General features: G+C 36.3%; 2 protein-coding genes across 2 annotated transcripts; one reads left to right on the top strand and one right to left on the bottom strand.

Annotated features, from left to right (window-relative positions):
• The first annotated feature begins 1663 nt into the window (after nucleotides 1–1663).
• Nucleotides 1664–5749, top strand: rarres3l (retinoic acid receptor responder 3-like). Its single transcript, XM_084133969.1, has 5 exons — nucleotides 1664–1792; nucleotides 2257–2290; nucleotides 3513–3621; nucleotides 3753–4021; nucleotides 5228–5749. Exons 2-5 carry the CDS (start codon nucleotides 2276–2278, stop codon nucleotides 5345–5347), a joined length of 513 nt encoding a protein of 170 aa, XP_083990095.1. The 5' UTR covers nucleotides 1664–1792; nucleotides 2257–2275; the 3' UTR covers nucleotides 5348–5749.
• A 940-nt stretch (nucleotides 5750–6689) lies between these two features.
• On the bottom strand, nucleotides 6690–17555 carry scyl1 (SCY1-like, kinase-like 1). Its single transcript, XM_084133968.1, has 18 exons — nucleotides 17387–17555; nucleotides 16442–16582; nucleotides 15987–16109; nucleotides 15681–15901; nucleotides 14735–14825; nucleotides 14453–14608; nucleotides 13498–13656; nucleotides 13257–13364; nucleotides 12990–13103; nucleotides 12642–12797; nucleotides 12349–12537; nucleotides 12144–12219; nucleotides 11842–12036; nucleotides 11125–11243; nucleotides 10934–11014; nucleotides 8071–8412; nucleotides 7854–7932; nucleotides 6690–7724 (listed from the first exon to the last, which is right to left on the bottom strand). The coding sequence occupies exons 1-18, from the start codon at nucleotides 17492–17494 to the stop codon at nucleotides 7600–7602; spliced, it is 2583 nt and encodes an 860-aa protein (XP_083990094.1). The 5' UTR covers nucleotides 17495–17555; the 3' UTR covers nucleotides 6690–7599.
• Between the last annotated feature and the right edge of the window lie 731 nt (nucleotides 17556–18286).

Below are 18286 nucleotides of genomic sequence, written 5' to 3'. Positions count from 1 at the left end.
GTGTGTGTGTGTGTGTGTGTGTGTGTGTGTGTGTGTGTATGTATATATTTGCATTTTAAGAATGATTTTATAGTGCAGTAAAAAACTCATAGTTTTGTATGTTATGTTAAGCTAATGTTTAAGTTGTTATTTCAGTTTTGTGTGATGTTTTGTCTTTCACTGTATACTGTCTGTTTATAATCATTGTTTTTGTGGAAAGGCCACATGCTTTACAGTTAATTTCTGGCAATAAAATGCAAGCTTTTCGCCTATGGTTTTATTATTATACAAAAAGATTGAGCATTTTACATATAGAGTAAGAAAATGTTCTCTGCTTTTCTATGTCCCCATAGCTGCAACTGGTCAAGCCATAGTGAAAAGAGAAACTTGGATGTAGCCGGTGTTCATGGCTCAAAGTTCATAACTATTTAGATTGCACGTATAAACCTCACCTTCTCAATGGAATCATAAATGAAGCATTAAACCATGTGGAATAGCAAAGTCCATATCAGTTGTTAACATAGAATGTGTAACTTAGATATAACTCAGATATACATGTGTTTTGTATTAGTAATGTATTAGGTTTACTCCATGTTAATCAGGAGTAATGTTAATTTCGAGTTATTTCGAAACCACAGGAATACAGAGCTGTATTATGGTAAATTATTTGGCATTATTTTCTCTCCCTTTGCATAAGCGCTAAAAGCAGTTATTGGATTCATTCTTAGTAGTACTTTTTTAAATGACTCTTGGACTATGAAAGCAGCATTGTTCAAGAAAAGAGAAAGGCATCACAAAAGGCAGCAAATTGTTGGACTTGTCATCCAGAGATTACTGTGTAGATGATATGTCAAGCCATTGTACTTTTCAGCTGAGCATAGAAATTTGAAGTTTACAGACTTTTTAAGATTTTGTTCATTTCCATGACTTATCATGCCTTATAATTAGTAACAAACTCCTTGATATTTAGAAATTATGACAACTGAATAAATGTTTTATTGGATAAAAACAAACTTTCTTCTCGTTTCTGCTTTACTTAAACCCGAGGGAGCCAGAGAAAGTGTGGTTATTTGGGATGTAGCCTATACTTTATATTTTCTCTAACTGAAAACACAAGAATAAATATGCATTTTAAAATACTACCAAAAAGTATTGTGATTTTGTGATTCTCAAAACATTTGGTAACTTGGTAGATCATTTTTATTCAATTATTTACAGTCCTCTGCAATGCTATCCAGATCTCATGAAGCCCTACAGTGCACTGGGACCAGAATGCTGCTCAGTTGATTCTCAGTTTAATACAGGAAAACAAAGGATATTTATACTAATAAGACAATATCTGTCAGCTACAAGGAAAACGTCATTTTGGATACACATATCGCCCTCTGCGGTTTAGGAGAGTTGTTATTGTCAAAATATCCAACATGGTGTTAGACGTTTGTTAGATGTTATGACAGCTGACTGTACATTTTTTATAGGCCTATTATTTATTTAATACATTTTATTTAATAAGTCAATAACATTGACCATTGGTGCAGTATTATAAATATGTGTCTCCTAAAACGTACAAAAACAGTTTTCCTGATAAAAAAAAAAAAAAAAATCAGTAAAATTGTAGATAGCCATTAACAATAAAGATCCCTTTTCTCCTTTAAGGGCGTCATGATGCCTACGCTGAATGACCCTTACGCTGATTGGTCGAATTCGCTCTGTCAACAATCACATCATCAGCTGATGAATAGCCTAGTCTCTGATGTTATTTTTACTTCAGACACAAATACACGGATTGCGGCTCATTGAAACATACATAATTGTAAGTATGATTTCTTAATTATTTAAGTGTTTCTTACGCACTCGAGTACGGAATGAAGATCGTGTTCAAAGCATGGATCGTAGAGAGCAAGATGTTTGTTTATTGTTTGTTTGGTAACGTTATTTACTTGTCGAGTCGAGTTGTTCATACAATGTTATGTTTTATTCCCGATGTTCCAACTTTTTATTTCTTTTATTTTTGTGTATGATCGCCTTCATATTCACGTAGGCTACATTGGCTATAATATGGATATATCCCCAGAACGTTCTTTTACGTAACTGTTAACGTTAGCGGGTTAAAAATCGCAAATTTGCTGCCCTCTCAAGCAATTGTATGGGCAAATAAACAAAGTGCATAAATTCAACGGTAAAGTGTTCTTGTTATTGGATCACCAAACACTGATATTAGCACCTGATGGAAACAGGATTTAAAATGTAACGTTATTTGTTGTGTGTTTCTCCTAGGATTAGAGTATAGGTTGCCATGGCTCCGACAAAGGTAAAAATCTTCTTCTTTTTTTTTTTCAATTATCCAAAACAAACGGAAGGAATGAAATGTAACATTAAAAAGCAAATACATCATATTAGCGCTGTTATTGATGATGACGTAGTTTGATACTATTGCACAGTTTGGTAATTATGTTTGCTTATTGCTTAAGGTCTGTTACAGTGGAATTGGATTAATGCAATAGAGATAGGATTTTGTTTTCTAAAGCAACAGAATTAAGAGCTAGATACATTTCTGAAACAAGAAGTGGGTATAGACACATTTAGGAGAAGTTAACAAAACCGCAGCAAGCACACTTTCACTTTCTTTTCTTTTTTTATCTCTTCAATCACAAGTGGGAAACACTTTATTTTAATGGTCCCTTTTAAAACATTTTGTTGACTATAACTTTGCAAGGGGGTTTTACGCTGCGGTCCGAGCGTCTGGTTTCACACTCAACTTCATTGAAGTCCATTAAACCTACTTTTGTTACTGGTTATGGTCAACGTAAGGCCGAACAATTTCTGTTATATTTAGTGATTTGGTTATGTACCTTGTTTGTTTGTGTTGTGGAAGCATGATAATAATAAAAAAAAATTTTTTATAAAACTTGACTGTCGAATAGACTGTAAAAAAATAGGTTGATATATATATATATATATATATATATATATATATATATATATATATATATATATATATTTACATCACATGTCCCATAAAGTGTGCTATACCTGACTTATGTGCACTTATCTTCTTCTAACTGTACATTTATCTATTCTGTCCTGTCTTATTGTTGCAAACCGTAATTTCCCCATTGTGGGACAAATAAAGGTTTTTCTTATCTTATCTTATCTTATATATATACACGTAATTTCGGGTTCGGCACCTCGGACAGCTGTCACATTAGTAATATTTCATGCGAACCGTGCACGCCCTTTCCGAACTAAACTGCCAGTGTAAAAACGCCCTTATTCTAACCCTAACCCGCTCGGACCGCAGCAAACGAGCCCAGTGTGAAAGCACCCTAATACTAATGAGAGTTAGTAGACATGTAGTCATCATAACGTTACTTATAGTCAACATAATGCGTTAAAGGGACCATCAAAATAAAGTGAAACCCACAAGTGCAATATCTGGTTATTTGAGTTTAAAAACAATATAATATATTATTGACAAGATAAATGGTTCTATTCAAATGTAACACAATATTACACCTGATGTTTTCTCTTAGTATGATAAGAAGCCGGAGCCTGGAGACCTCATTGAAATCTTCAGAGGCACATATCAGCACTGGGCTATTTATGTTGGCGATGGTTTTGTGATCCACCTGGCACCACCCTGTGGGTTATTTACATGCTTTACATGCCGCCTATTGAGTTGATCTTGAATTGAATCTAAAACATTCCATTTAAGTGACAACTTTTTAAACATGTAAAGGTTGCACATTTTATATTTTGTTCTTTCTCTATAGCTGAGCATGCTCAAGCTGGGGCCTACAGTATGATGTCAGTACTGTGTGACAAAGCCAAAGTGAAGAAAGAAGAACTGTATGAAGTAGTTGGCAATGACGAATACTGTATCAACAACCTTCTGGATGAAAAATACGAGCCACATCCCATTTGTGCTATTCTACGGGACGCAGAAGCTTTTTTGGGTCAAGAACTTCCATATTGTGTCTTTAGAGGGAACTGTGAGCACTTTGTTACGGAGTTGAGATACGGAAAGCCACATTCCCGCCAGGTACAGTTTGAACATTCAGATAATTCATAGATGTATGAATTGTAGTGCCTCGTTAAGTTCTCTAAAATTTGCAGACTGAGGCCGTTGCTTTGGTCAGTTACCATTTTATTCACATTTTAGCTTTTCTATAGTAAACCTACATAGTCACACTCAGTGTAACTCCATAATACTGAAGTGATTTTACTATGATTATAGAGAGAAGCAAGCACGCGACAGTGCTAGCTAGTAACTGATTACATGTAATCTGGATTATGTAATCAGGTTTCAAAAATTAAGTACATGTAATTAGATTATATTACGTTTTAAAATGCCCGTAATCAGAATACAGTTACTTTTTTATTGATTACATGTTATTCACGCAATGGCAGTCAGTTATTCATGATTCATTGATTCTCTCCCAACTACTACTTTTTTATCTTCTACATATTCCTTTCTAAAAAAGTCTACTGCTTCTATACATTCAGAAGTTCTTCCAGGTTTGTGGAATCGCACACACAGACCAGCCACTAGTCATGTGACTACTGAGACACACAGCATTTGATCACTGAAATCATTTCCATTTTAAGAAGCGTTTCTCAGCATTGCGACATTGCATATCTAATAAACTCCTGAAGAACACAATTATTATCTGAGTCATTTAACCATGCATTACTGTCTTTGGAAGGCTTTTGTCTTTCAAACACATTAAAATGTACAAATTCGCATTGTTTTATTTGATTTATTTTAGTGTTTTATTTATTTTAATTTAAAATTGGTATGATTTAATTACTAAACAGCTTTTCATCAAGTCTGTTTTGTTGCGTTAAACTTAGCAATAAACATAGTTGAAATTGCACTATAAACACAATATTTTAAAGAAGGATTTCATTAAACAAATAAAGGAGTGAAAAATTACTCGCCCTCTGCTTTGAAACAGATATCTGTTGGGCTGTTATCTGTAAAAATGCACATTCAGCACGTGACAACTTCTTACGCAAATAAGACTGGGGGAGTTAGTAAGTCTGATTGTATTTATGTATTTAATAAAAATTCTAAATTTATTAAAATACCTACATTATATGCATATTTACTTTTGAGTTGAGCCCCGCATACTACGCCATGATTACAGGGCTGTTTTATGGTAAAATATTTAATGTTGATTTAGGCAACAGTGATGGGCGCTTATCATACCATGAATTAATATAAATGCTTTGTCCATTTTAATAGGTGCGTAAAGCGGTGGAGATGGGTGTTGGAGTTGGACTTGTTGCAGCGCTCAGCTTTGGTGTTCTTGCTGTTGCTTCAGCCTTTCTTGGTTCAAAAGACAAAAAGAAGGAGAAACAGTAAGGACTGAGAAATGCAGAAATGAAAAGTGCAATTGTCTTTGATAGGCCTTTGATATTTCAAGTCAGTAAATGTCTGTTGCATTTGATGTAAATAATGAAAACATTTAATGTAATAACTTGGCAGGCTTAGTTTTGTGAGCACAACTTCAAATATTCACAAACCAAACATGAGACAACTAAACAAAATTCCACCTGTTCTGTTTGATAACAATAGTGTATTTCCCAACTGATAAATCTAAAATAACGTAAATTATAATAATTGATTATTTTTTCTACTGGTTTCCTAATGACATTTCCAGCACTTTATCTGTATATTCAAAATGGCAAGCTAACTATTTGAATAAATCTATCCTAAAACAAACAGCCATATTTATATTTTTGTGCCATTAAATATTTGACTCTATATACTAGGTGTTTGTGTGTTTGTTTATTTTTACATTTTGTGGTGTTCTATACCAGCATATCTGAGTGAAAAATATGCTATTAATCAAATCATTTCTGTACTTTCATGGTGCAAATCACAATTTACATTGGAGGTTTCTGTGTTGCTGGCCTGAATTTCATCCGCTCAGTGAGACCTTTGTTACCATTTCCTGGCAAATACCAAATTCTTGCAACAACTCAGCAGTGGGAGGCAATTGAACAACTCACATCAGTGACATCATTATTTGTTAAATATCTCAGTCCAGTGGAACAAATTAAAGGGATAGTTCACGAAAATTCTGTCATCATTTACTCGCCCTCGAGATGTTTCAACCTGTATGAAATTATTTCTTCTGCTAAACATAAAAGATGATGTTTTGAAGAATAATGGGTTACCAGTTGATGGGCCCCATTGACATACTTCAAAATATCTTATTTTCTATCTTTTTTATCTTGAAAGAAAAACTTTTGGGTGAACTAATCCATTAATGACTAAAAGTCCCTCGTTTTATTTTATTTTCATACCATATATTTCTATAATCTTTTTTTTTTCCACCCCCAAATTTTAATCACAGGGTTATGATAATAAATAAATAAATACAAATAAATCCCAGTTGTTCATTCCTGCATAAGGATTTTTAGGAATAATTTTAAAGATAGAAAAGATTTATACAAAATTTAAGCCAATTAAATATCGGTTGAAGCTAAGGACAACATTTCTTTTCTAACTCTAGGAATTATTATTAAAATTCCTTTATTTCCAGATTTGACATGACTAGAAAATATGAATTGAACCAAATATGTAATCTAACACTTTCCCCCCACCATTTAGTCACTGCAAAATCTTAAGCTTGTTCTATATTAAATCTGCACTTTCAGCGTGCCATATCACCACTTACAAACAAAAAAAATCAAGGAGGTGCTGTCATCTTCCATAATGTATTTTGAAAGGCAACATCAGTTCAGTTTGTTATTATTTGCTGGACTAAATTCTGTGAAACATTGCAACTAAGCAAAAAGATTGTGTACAGCACATCTCCAAAGACAGACTGTTCCTCTTTATCATCATAAATATGAAGCTGAATTTTACAGGTGTGTTTATACAGTACATGAATTACCCCTTCTGAAAATATTGCACCAGATCTCACAGACTGTCTCATTTACTAAAAACAAAATCACTGCTGATTAGTTTATTTTTACAACATAAAAAGTATCACCTACTAGGAATGAAAAAGGCACAAACCAAAAATAACAGGAACATCCACCTCACCCTGTCGTATGGCAAATAAAGAAAAAAACAAAATGCCTATCATGAGTTGCAGTGTATTCTTCCAGTGAATTCTTTCTATGTTTTGAAAATATTCATCTGTTTATACATGCGCTAGTACTGACATTGTTCCACCTAGGATCATGATTAAGTTAACAGCATCTTTAAGTTTCTCTGCATCATCCATTTTCAAAAGTCCACATTCAGGGCAAAGCGGTCCATATTTAATGTGTAATAATCAGTGTATATACATACAAAGATATCTAGGATTATATTGTTCAAATTTCCCTCGACTCCCAATACTTCTCAAAGCAGTGAGTTCATGCACACTCAGTAAACTATGATATTGTGTAATATAAAAATCATAGTACTGTGAGGAGAGTAAAGGAATATCATAGTTTATGGTGTCAGCTGTTCCCCAGAAAGAATTTCAGTTCTTCAAAGTTGCCCAACATACAGACAGCTGTGAGGCTCCTCCTCCTCTCTGACATCACGGAATGTTTCTTTAAAATCTCGCAGTCCTTTCATCTTCAATAGTCAATGTTCTGCTGTACCTCGAGTGCTCAGTCCAGTTTGCGTGCGCCCAGTTTGAGAGGACCCTTTGCTGCCTTGCGCTCTGCCCGTTTGGCCTCCAGCTCCTTTCGCCTTTCTTCTCGTTTCTTCTTTGCCAACTCTGCTTTACTTAAACCTGAGGGAGCAAGAGAAAGTGTGGTTATTTGGGTTTTACTTTCAATTTTCTCTAACTGACAAGAAGAATGAATCTGAAGTTTTAAAATGCACTTCAATGTGTAACCTGGCGAAACAAAATTACTCTGACCCTGATCTCCATCCAGTGACTCCCAGTTTTCTTCTGTTCCCCAGTCTCCTGCACTGTCTGCGTCCCAGCCATCAGACTTCTGTGGACCAAAAACACATCTTATTTCAGTGACCTGCAGGGATAAAACTGGGCTGGAACTATAATCTGGAGTTCCACCACCTTTAGCAATTCACAATTAATGAAAATATGACCTATATCTCCTCCACCAGAGCCTTACCATAGTACTTCGTTGTGACACACTGGAGAACAGATCGGATGTTGCTGATTTTCCTCCTGCTCCATCCCAGTTATAATCGCTGGCCAATCGTACCCCTTCTTGCGCAGAGCTTAAGCTGGCACTCTTTGGAGCCCCAGTTGAGGATTTCTTTTGAGGTGTTGGGCTGAAACTCTCAGCTAGACCCCCTTCATCATCCCAGTCGTTTCCCCAGCCCTCATCAGCAGGTGAACTTTGACCCTGACCATCTGTGTCTTTCTCGTTAGACCAGCTGTCGTCAGCATCCCAGCCTGAGCTCCAATCAGAACTCTGCTTCTTCACTGCCTCAGTGGACTTCCGGCCCACCTATGGAAAGATAACAAGTGTATAACAGATAATAACAAAATACATTATTATAAAATTTGAATGAATAGTATTTTTTTAATGTTAATTGTCAGCATTATATTGCAATGCACAAACACATATAAACATTAGGGGTGTAATGATACACGTATTCGTAACAAACCGAACGGTGCGACCAAAAGTTTGTAAGCAGTCGCGCTGGCGCAAACACCACAACATTGCCCAACATCAAATGGCAAACGTAATGAAAGCGGAACGAAACTGCGCTTCACGGACCGTTTATCAGTTTGGACCAATGTCTGTGCAACGCAAGCCGATCTTGATCAAGGGACACTGTTACTACACAGCGCTAAGAGATCTAGTAAATAAAGCATTTGAATTTGCCACAGAAGTACAATAACATCGCTGCGAGATCTAGTGAGAAGCATTCAAATTTCTCCATTATTAACCGTAGACCTCTATTAGATCAAACAGCGCTGACGTGGAAACCAGGAGAAACATTGTGCCATGAATTAACTAGTTATAGGCTTTAAGTCCACAGATCAGCAACATTCACCATGGACTTGATGTACCAGTAGTTACACTAACTGTAACCATGGAAGTTTGGCATGAATAGTAAAATGCGTTCAAGTATGTCACATCTTTTTCCTGCACTTCAAAACTCAAATATTATCAAATTTAAATATTATTTTTAATGTGATGACCAAAACCTTATTTATTTATCCTTCAAAAGATAGATTACCCCCATTTATGTAGGAAAATGTAGGAAAACTCACACTTATTTACAAATAAAAAAGACATTAAATTACCATTGTAACCAATATGTGGCTGCCATTTCCACTCCCAAATATTTATTTTTTAATCGTTTTGCTTTTGAATTATTATTTCGACATTATGAATGAAAATGCTGGAAAAAAAACTTTTAGTACAAGCACACTGAGTTCCATATAAAAAAATTGTTTCTTTTCTTTGTATTTATTTATAACTACTACTACAATATTACATTTCATTTTTTTATAAGGAGCTGTTTTTGTTTTATATGCTGCTAAGAAGACACCCCAGAAGATGGGTCAAGTATAGCTCCATCACTGTTCAAAGTAAAAAAAGATCATACTTTATGATGTTAGTTTTAATAAATAAAAACATTTTAAAAATCAAGGAAATTTCTCTGGCATTTCTTTCTTTTTGCTGTATCGAAAACGTACCGAACTGTGACACCACTGTGTCGTATCGAACCGAACCGTGAATTTTGTGAACCGTTAGACCCCTAATAAACATACGTTTTTCAATAGGGATGTCCCGATCCGATCACGTGATCGGAAATCGGGCCCGATCACGTGTTTTCAGACTCGATCGGAATCGGACGTTACCTCCCGATCAGGACTCGGATATATATGTATATATATTCTCATTATTTTTTAACACATCTAGTTATGCGGTGGCACAGAGTGACGCCGGTTTCACACTGCACGCGTTAGCAGAGCGTAAGCAGCGCAGGAGCAGTGCGTATGGTGATCAGGAGCAGGACACACTGACACTGGTTTGTCACGCGCGGCTGAACCGCGGGTTGTGTACAGACAGAGTCTTGGATAAGTTGGCATTGCTTTTTTTCGTTTTCAAATACATTTAAGAGAAAAGACTTGTCAAGAAGCTTATTTTATTAATAATTTCATTTATATAACTTTTGGTTCATCTTTGTTTTTATTGTTATGGCAACAAGTTTGTTTTTGGACATTTGTTTTCTTTTTAAATTGCTGTTGGTCATTTGATTGACTGTTTAAAACACAATAGATATCATCAGTGCACTTTTTGGATAAAACTGCAGTGTATTTTGGCCATGATCAATGTATTGTCACTTTAATTCAGCAAAAGCGGCGCAGCAAAAATAGACTCGGCGCCGAAACGATCGCGGCACAGCTGCTCTGCTCTGCTCCTGCTACGCGCTGCTGCACCGCCTCTGCGTGCGGTGTGAATGCTCTAATCTGCTAACATGGTCGGCGAAAAAAATACATGCTGCACGCTCTGCTAACAGTGCAGTGTGAAACCGGCGTAAGAGTTAGGAGTGCAGTTCCTAAAAGCACATTACTGGCTTTGCAAACACTGTGGCACTTTTATTTTTTATTTGTTTACATGCCTGCCGGGTATTTTAAGTTGAGGTGCTATTTGTTTATATAGGCTATTAGACTTTTTTTATATTTACTGTTGCACTAAAGTCCAAAAGTGAAGAATTTATTTATTACTTGATTGTTCAAGCTACCTCACAGAAGTGCTCTGTTTGTTAACAGAGTTGTTGAATGTTAAAATAAGGTGAATTAAATAAAAAATAAGGAACATCCTGGATCTGTTTTTTCGCTCTTCTTTATTCTTTTTTTATGTGTTATAGAAGTATCGGATCGGGACTCGGTATCGGCAGATACTCAAAATCAAATGACTCGGACTCGGACTCGAGGGCAAAAAAACCTGATCGGGACATCCCTATTTTTCAATGTCAGTAAATACTAGATATGCATGTGAAATCACCTACATTGCTTTTCTTCTGTGTTGAGGACATTGCCGACCAATCAGAATGCAAATCGTCTGGATCTGTTTGTACTTTCTCAGGATCCTGTAGGCACACAGATAAGGAATTATTCAAATTTCTAACTTTTCATAGTATAAAAGGTCAAGTAATGAAAAAACACTAGACTTGGCATAATTTGAATAACCATCAGTCACCTCAAGGCTTCCCCAATCTTCATCATCCCACCGATCTCCAACTGGCTCCACTGTTTCCTCATTTGATGTCTCTGATTGGATCCTACATGCATTGGAAGTCTGTGCTCTCATTTCTGGGCCTAAAAGGAGTTGATGAGATGATAACTCGGCAAATCTCATTTCAATGTTTATTTCTGCTCAAACTTTTTTTAAATGAATATTTGGCTGATTTGTAAAAAAAAGAATAAAGCTGTTTGGTAGGCTGAAAACTAGGTTATAAAATATCTATAAATCTGAAATTGTACTTTAAAATCTCTTCTTTAAAAAAGTGATTACTGAATATTGTAATACACTTAAATATCTCAGCATAAAGAAAAATTTTTTTTTTCATTTGTAAAAATCCAAATCATAGTGCTTTTTGCATACATTAATATGTGCAAACCTTATTTTAAAATCTCAGAAAGATTTTTATTTTTTTTGTAAATGTAAATTTGTTAAAATGTTTTGTGGCAATTGGTTATATAACTTACTTTCTTCTTATTCAATATTTACTTTCTTGATAAACTTCATTCCACTTTCTTTATCACACTAGCTGTGTCTCATTTTGAAGGCTGCGTCCTCCAGAGGTCACGCTTTTCTGAATTGAGACATCCTTGATGACCTATGCAGCCAAAAAATGCGACCTTCAGAGGCAACAGTCTTCGAAATGAGACAAAGCTTTTTTTTCTTGTTGCACACCTTTGCTTTCATTATTTGTGGTTACTGGTCCAGCAGTAGGTAGAGATGGGGTACTGATTTCAGCAGGCGGTGCTTCCGAACCAGCCGGAGCATTTCGGATGAGTTTGGAGGTGAGAGATGAGACACCTGTTACCGCCCATCCTGCCCATGTAGCAGCTGAGGCTCCTGTCTGCGCTGACGCAGACACATCCTTCTCTGCAATTGAACCATTTAATTACATTAACATTACATCATTTGAGATAACTGAAAATTAGCATTTTAGTGAACAATCCCTTTAAGATAAGGGACAACACATGCTATACCTATTTCAGTTAGTTTAGAAGGGTCTTCAGAAACGGTCTCCAGCTTACTGAGGAAACTTTTTATGGCTTTGAATGCCTACAGGACAAAAAACACTTTATAAACTGTAATTTTCAAAAATGATGGATTATACACCTAAACCACAGAACATATAAATAGATACTGTGTCATTGTGTACCTCAACTCCTGCCGTGAATTTTTCTTTACCTGATCTCTGACGTTTTTGTCTGGATCCACAGTCAGTGTGCACAGTGTGGGCAGGACACGATTGGAGCTTTCAGCCACACTATAGTACTGATGGGTGGCAGCGAATCCTAGCACGCCTGCTGCACGCGAGGCAGGAAACGGATCTTTAGTTGCCCGTGAGAACGCAGAGATTAATACACGCTGGCGCATCTGAGAAAAAAAAAAACACAAAGGAAAAACAACGCAAGATTGTCATTTAGAGAAAAAAATATGCCTGAACAAATAGAAGATTATGGGTTGTTAGTTGAAGTTACCCCAGCATTGAGGTAGGGGGCAATTTTGCCCAGGCAAACAGTGGTGTTGCAGCGGATGGGGCCCTGATCGTCCCGGGCCTGCAGTCGTGCAAAGTGACGCATCAACTCTTGATTTAAATTGGTCTCGTTCAGTTTAGGGGCCAACAGAAGCATGGACTACAGGAAAGAGAGAAATTAAAAAGTAAAGTCATTAAAAAACATATTAAAGACTAATAAGCATGGCGCTATGAATGAAAAGTAAGTTGCTTTGGATAGATCCATTTAAATGCATAAATGTAAATGTATGCCACTATCAATTACACTGACTGAGTGTCAAAACACTGGAGAGAAGACAGAGCATACAAATACCTTTACAGTCTGCTCTCGAATGGCAGGGTTTGTGTCTGTGAAACCATGAACCACATGTGGAAAAATCTGCGAGTTAACTGCTGCTTCATTCAAATACTGAATAAACTGCTCCATCTGATAAAAGGAGAGACAAAAAAAAGACAAAAAAAGAATTAATTTAGAATTGTGAAAGAGTGTATGAAAGAGTCGGGATTAGACTCTGGGATGACTAAACTGTAATGCAGAAACTCTTACAAAATCTACAAAAAGCATTGAAGTCGTGTATACCTGCTGTAGCAATCGTATCCTCATGGCACGGTCAGTAGAAGAGAACATCTTCACTATGACTGGGATGATTTTCTGCTGGTACTCCTCAGCTGACAAATACTTTCCTACCTACCACAAACAAAATATCGCTTTAACGGTATTAAAAGAACTTGCTGCTTATCGCCCGTAGGGATGCCAACCTTCCCGTTACATAATGTACAACATGGGTAAGAGTCAATGAAATACCAAAAATGTTTATCACCTTAAATAGTGGTGTAAGAACGACAGCGCCAGCATTGCCAAACTCAAAGGCTGTAAGGAGTTGAGGCAGCACTTTATGTTTACAGAAATCTTCAGGGAAAGAATCGAGATTCTCACTCAGGTCCTGGAAAAACTGCTGCTTCTCTGCAGGTTCTTTAATCTACATGAACACACACACACACACACACACAAACAAACAAGCATTTAGGTGACTTATCTGATCTAAATATATATTTACAATTTTAAATATATTATAATAATAAAAGTATTAATGAAAATACATAAAACAATGCAAAGCAACACACAGAAAAACAGCAAAGTAGTCCGATCATTCAATACATAATTTGCAACCTTTACAAAACCTTTACACTTGTAACACGCAATAAGAGAATATCTGAATTATTCCTTTTACAAAGACTAAAAGATCACCAAACAAAGTCTGGGGTCAGTAAGATTTTCTTAAAAAGCTTAAATTGTTTATTCAGCAAGAATGCATTAAATTGATCAAAAGTGTCAGTAAACATTTATAATGTTGCAAAAGATTTCGATTTCAAATAAATGCTGTTCTTTTGAACTTTCTATTCCATCAAAGAATCCTAAAAATGTATCAGTTTCCACAAAAATATGAAGCAGTACAGGCAATTTCAACATTGATAATAATTATAATAATAATAATAGAATGTTTCTTGAGCACCAAATGAGCATATTAGAATGATTTTTGAAGGAAGTAATGATGCTGAAAATTCAGCTTTGCCATCACAGAAATAAATTACATTTTAATAAAATTTACTTTTTAACTGATTTCACAATACTAATGTATTTTCAGCTTTGGTGATCACAAGAGACTTCTTTCAAAAACATAAAAAATATGACCTACCCAAAACTTCTGAACGACAGTGCAATGCAACACAATACAGGATCACAGAGTAAGCTGAATACACAACAGATTTAAATACCTGTATCTCTTCCAGAAACAGACAGCTCTCCACAAAGCTGTTGTTCATAAAGCCTCCAGGAGATCTACAGTTCAGTAGGAACCGAGCAGGGTTGGGACGAATCTTTGGGTTTGCTCCCACTAACTCACAGTAATGCGGCACTAACTGCTTTGGAATCTGTGAGAGGTAAACAAGGCGGTTTAAAAGACTCTGAGGATACGTAGCTTTTAATCTGTTTGTCATAATACAAACTACTGAACAAAGCTATATTGCAGTTAACACTGATCAAAATTGATCTGGTACCTTGCCCAGAGATCGTAACGAGGAGGCACGTGGTAAAGTTCCATTAAATACTTCCCAAATGAGACAACCGAGACGCCACACATCCCCTGTCCTGAGATCATAAAGAAATGCACAACAATGAGCTATGGCTGATTAAAAATGCATTTTTTTCCTGAACATTTTAGGTCCAGTGGTCCAGTACCAGTCTAGGGTGGCACAGAAATCTTCATTATTCAAACATAAAAAATTAGTTTGACTATAAAGTACTGGACAATTAATTGTACTCAACTGATATTGAGGTAGTGGTAGAATACATCAAGAAATACTGAGTGAATTTGACTTTTGTTTTTGACTAGAAGATCCGTTTCAAAAACTTGCAACTGAAGAATTAAACACTGAATTATTAACACTCAATTGGTCACCAAAATAAATTAACTGCAACAATTCAATCAAAATTAAACTCATTACAAAGGGGAAAATGTGTTCTCTTTTGAATCCCCATGTGCAACAATGTGAATATGATAAATGTGACGGCTCATAAAACAAATACCAGAATGTAAATTTTATATACACATCAATTAAACATTTCCATTTGTACTCTGCCAACTTGCGCAAAATGGAGCCTGTTTTCAAGTACAATGAACAGGACTTGCATTCACCAATGAAATCTCACAACTACTGCCTCATAAATTTTGTTTCTAAAAGCTCGAATCATGACAAAAAAATAACATTTTCACACTGGACCAACCAATGCATGTGCAGACATAAGCACGTGTCTCACATCGCGTGCTGCACTTTCTCCCATTCATAGTAATATGAGTGCACTGTCTTTATGTATCTAAAGTCTTTGAAGTCAAGTCAGAAAATGCTCTGCATTCAGAAAATGTAAAAAGCCTACAGGGAATAGTGGGGCTGAAAATGAATAAAGAGAACTAGAAAACAAGAGTTTTCTCCTTGTACAAGTTACCATTTTTCTCCGCCACTGCCGGGGCTCTCTGGGGGATCATATCTCTCCATGTCAGGGTTGATCACTTTAGGTGGCGGCAAGGTGATGGAGTCTCCCTGGTCAGAGCTCACATGATCCAACCCTCCAAGCTTCCATTCACCAGCACGGTCCACAAAGACGGCCCACATGCCCAAGTTATTATGGTTGAGATGGCAGTCGTTCACCAAGAAGCTCAGCGCTTTCTGATGGGAAAGGAGTGACAGCAAACTGTACAACTGAACTAATAAATGAAAGATTTTTAGTCAATGTATTTCCTTCAAAACTAACCACAATTTGATGAAGGCCCCATGACACCTCTAAATCACTCGCACCAGTCTTCTCCGCCTGGACCTTCAGGTGTGCAGCCAGAGGGGTCACTGGCTCTGTGACGATGTACAAGCTTTTCTCAGTCTGACGTCCAACAGAAAAAAACAGTTTTAATAAAGAGTTGTAATAAAAATGCCTTTTCAATAATTACAATAAGGATAAATCTAGAACGTAAAAGGTTTGTGTAAAATCTCTAAAGTGTCTAAAATTATTCTAAATATTTTATTCAGGATTATTTCTTATAATAAGAGTCTATTATTGATAAGGGGTTACATTCACAAAAAGCTCACCTCAACCTGAATAATCAAGATGAAATGAGAGCACAAGAAAAGATGAGGCATTGTTTGAAGAGAGCAACCTTCCTATGATTCACAATCACACTGATAAACTTAAGTTCATCCATACAAGGTCCTTACCTCCAACCCATCTACGTAGGACAAGATATTGGGATGTCTGAGAGTTTTTGTGCGTTTGAAAGCCGCTTTGGCAAGCTGTGTCTGCTCCTCCGTTCCCTGTGAAACCTCATACACAAAGACTGACACCAGCTCACCAGTGGTCTGGAATAAAGAAGGGGGTACAAGTTAGGTTAAGTTACAACTCATCTGTATACTGCAGAGAAGAACAGTGCAATTAAGGAAAATTTGCACAACCAGAATGTCCAGATTGACTAGTTTTTAAATAAACCAAGCCACTAATACAGCCTTTAATCAACAATATTGTATGCCACCCTGATGACTGATCTGTCATTATAATGTTTAACAGAATATGATCAATAGTTATTTATGCATAAGTAATTTTAGTAAATAAAAATCTAACACATGTATTGATATAATATGCCAGTAATTCTGTTAAATGGTGATTAAAGTTATTAATATGGCATGTCAGGACACGTGTACAGTAAACACTAACACTGCAGCTTCTTTTTTTGCTATCATACATCATTATACGAGTGATGGCAGTGTAATTGTCGATACTAAAAAGTATCACATAAATAAATCAATGCACACCATTGAGCTTAGTACCACAATCATATTTCAGTTATTTAATGTGACAGCAGTTTTCTGTTGACGTGGCCACAGCAATGTTACGTACTCTGTTGAAAGGATGACTCAAAAAAAAAATTTTTCTGTATTTAATAGTCTTATTATCTAATCCATATGCACCAAAGGATACTGAACCACGAACATGAAAACATACAAGCTTACGAAGAAGTTAAATGTGTTTTTGAGTAGCTACTTCGCCTTTGCTGTTTTATTCGCTCATGCGCAATGCTGAGCGGGATGTAGCTAAACTTTAGACCGAGGATTCCGCGGCCTACTGCGACACTATATGCTTTATATTAATGTGTCAAGTCATTTTACCTTGCGCTTTCCCCGACTAAGGGTCCATATGCCTGACTTTTCTTGGCTTTCTGGTAAAATTTCATAGTTGAAGTCTTTGATAGGATCCCGTGCGAAAAAGGACCACATCCTTCCCCGTCAGCCCAGCACACGGTGTTGCTGTAGGACGGACAGCGAACCAATAGAGGGCGCAACTGTTCCGACAACCGAGAGAATCGAGAGAATCCGTCAAACAAATGTCACATGACCCTGAATCCTCCTGAGCCCTTTGTGTGCTATGCTGAGTTCGGAACCGCATGCTAGCATACTAGTAAGAGCAGTATACTAGTATGCGGTCCTGAATTCAGCACTAGTTTATTTTGTACGTGCATCCTTATTATCTTGTTCTAGTTATTATAAATACTAATGTTGGCATGGATTCCATTAAAATGTATAATGTTATTTGAGCCAAGAGTCTAATTCCAACTAAGTGTTTTCTCTAGCACTTATTTTTGTTGTTTTCTATTAAATTAGAATATTTGGTAACACTTTATTTTACCTCATTGTCTTTATTTTACCGTGTCATTGTTACATGTTACATGTAGTTACTATAGTAATAACTATAAATTATGCATATTTACATGCAACTCAACCAAAACCTAATCCTACCCTATCCCTATAGTAATGCCGCGTTCCAGGCAACCTGTAACCCGTGTTTTTCTAACTCGTAACTGGGAGTACATCGATCTAGTACGAGTTCACGGGTTTGACTGCCGTTCCAGTGCACTTTCACGGGTATAAGGTTGGAAAAACACGGGTTACAGGTTGCCTGGAACACGGCCTTAGTACATGTAGTTGGTTAATATTACTCAGTACTTAAATGTCTAATTGCATTGTAACAACGACACCTTAAAATAAAGTGTAACCGAATCATTTTCTTTC

Source organism: Abramis brama (assembly GCF_963993115.1).
Source record: "Abramis brama genome assembly, chromosome: 13".
In the NCBI taxonomy this organism is placed as follows: Eukaryota; Metazoa; Chordata; class Actinopteri; order Cypriniformes; family Leuciscidae; genus Abramis; species Abramis brama.
The sequence above is the reverse complement of the archived record's forward strand: the minus strand, read 5'-3'. Positions and strand labels throughout refer to the sequence as shown.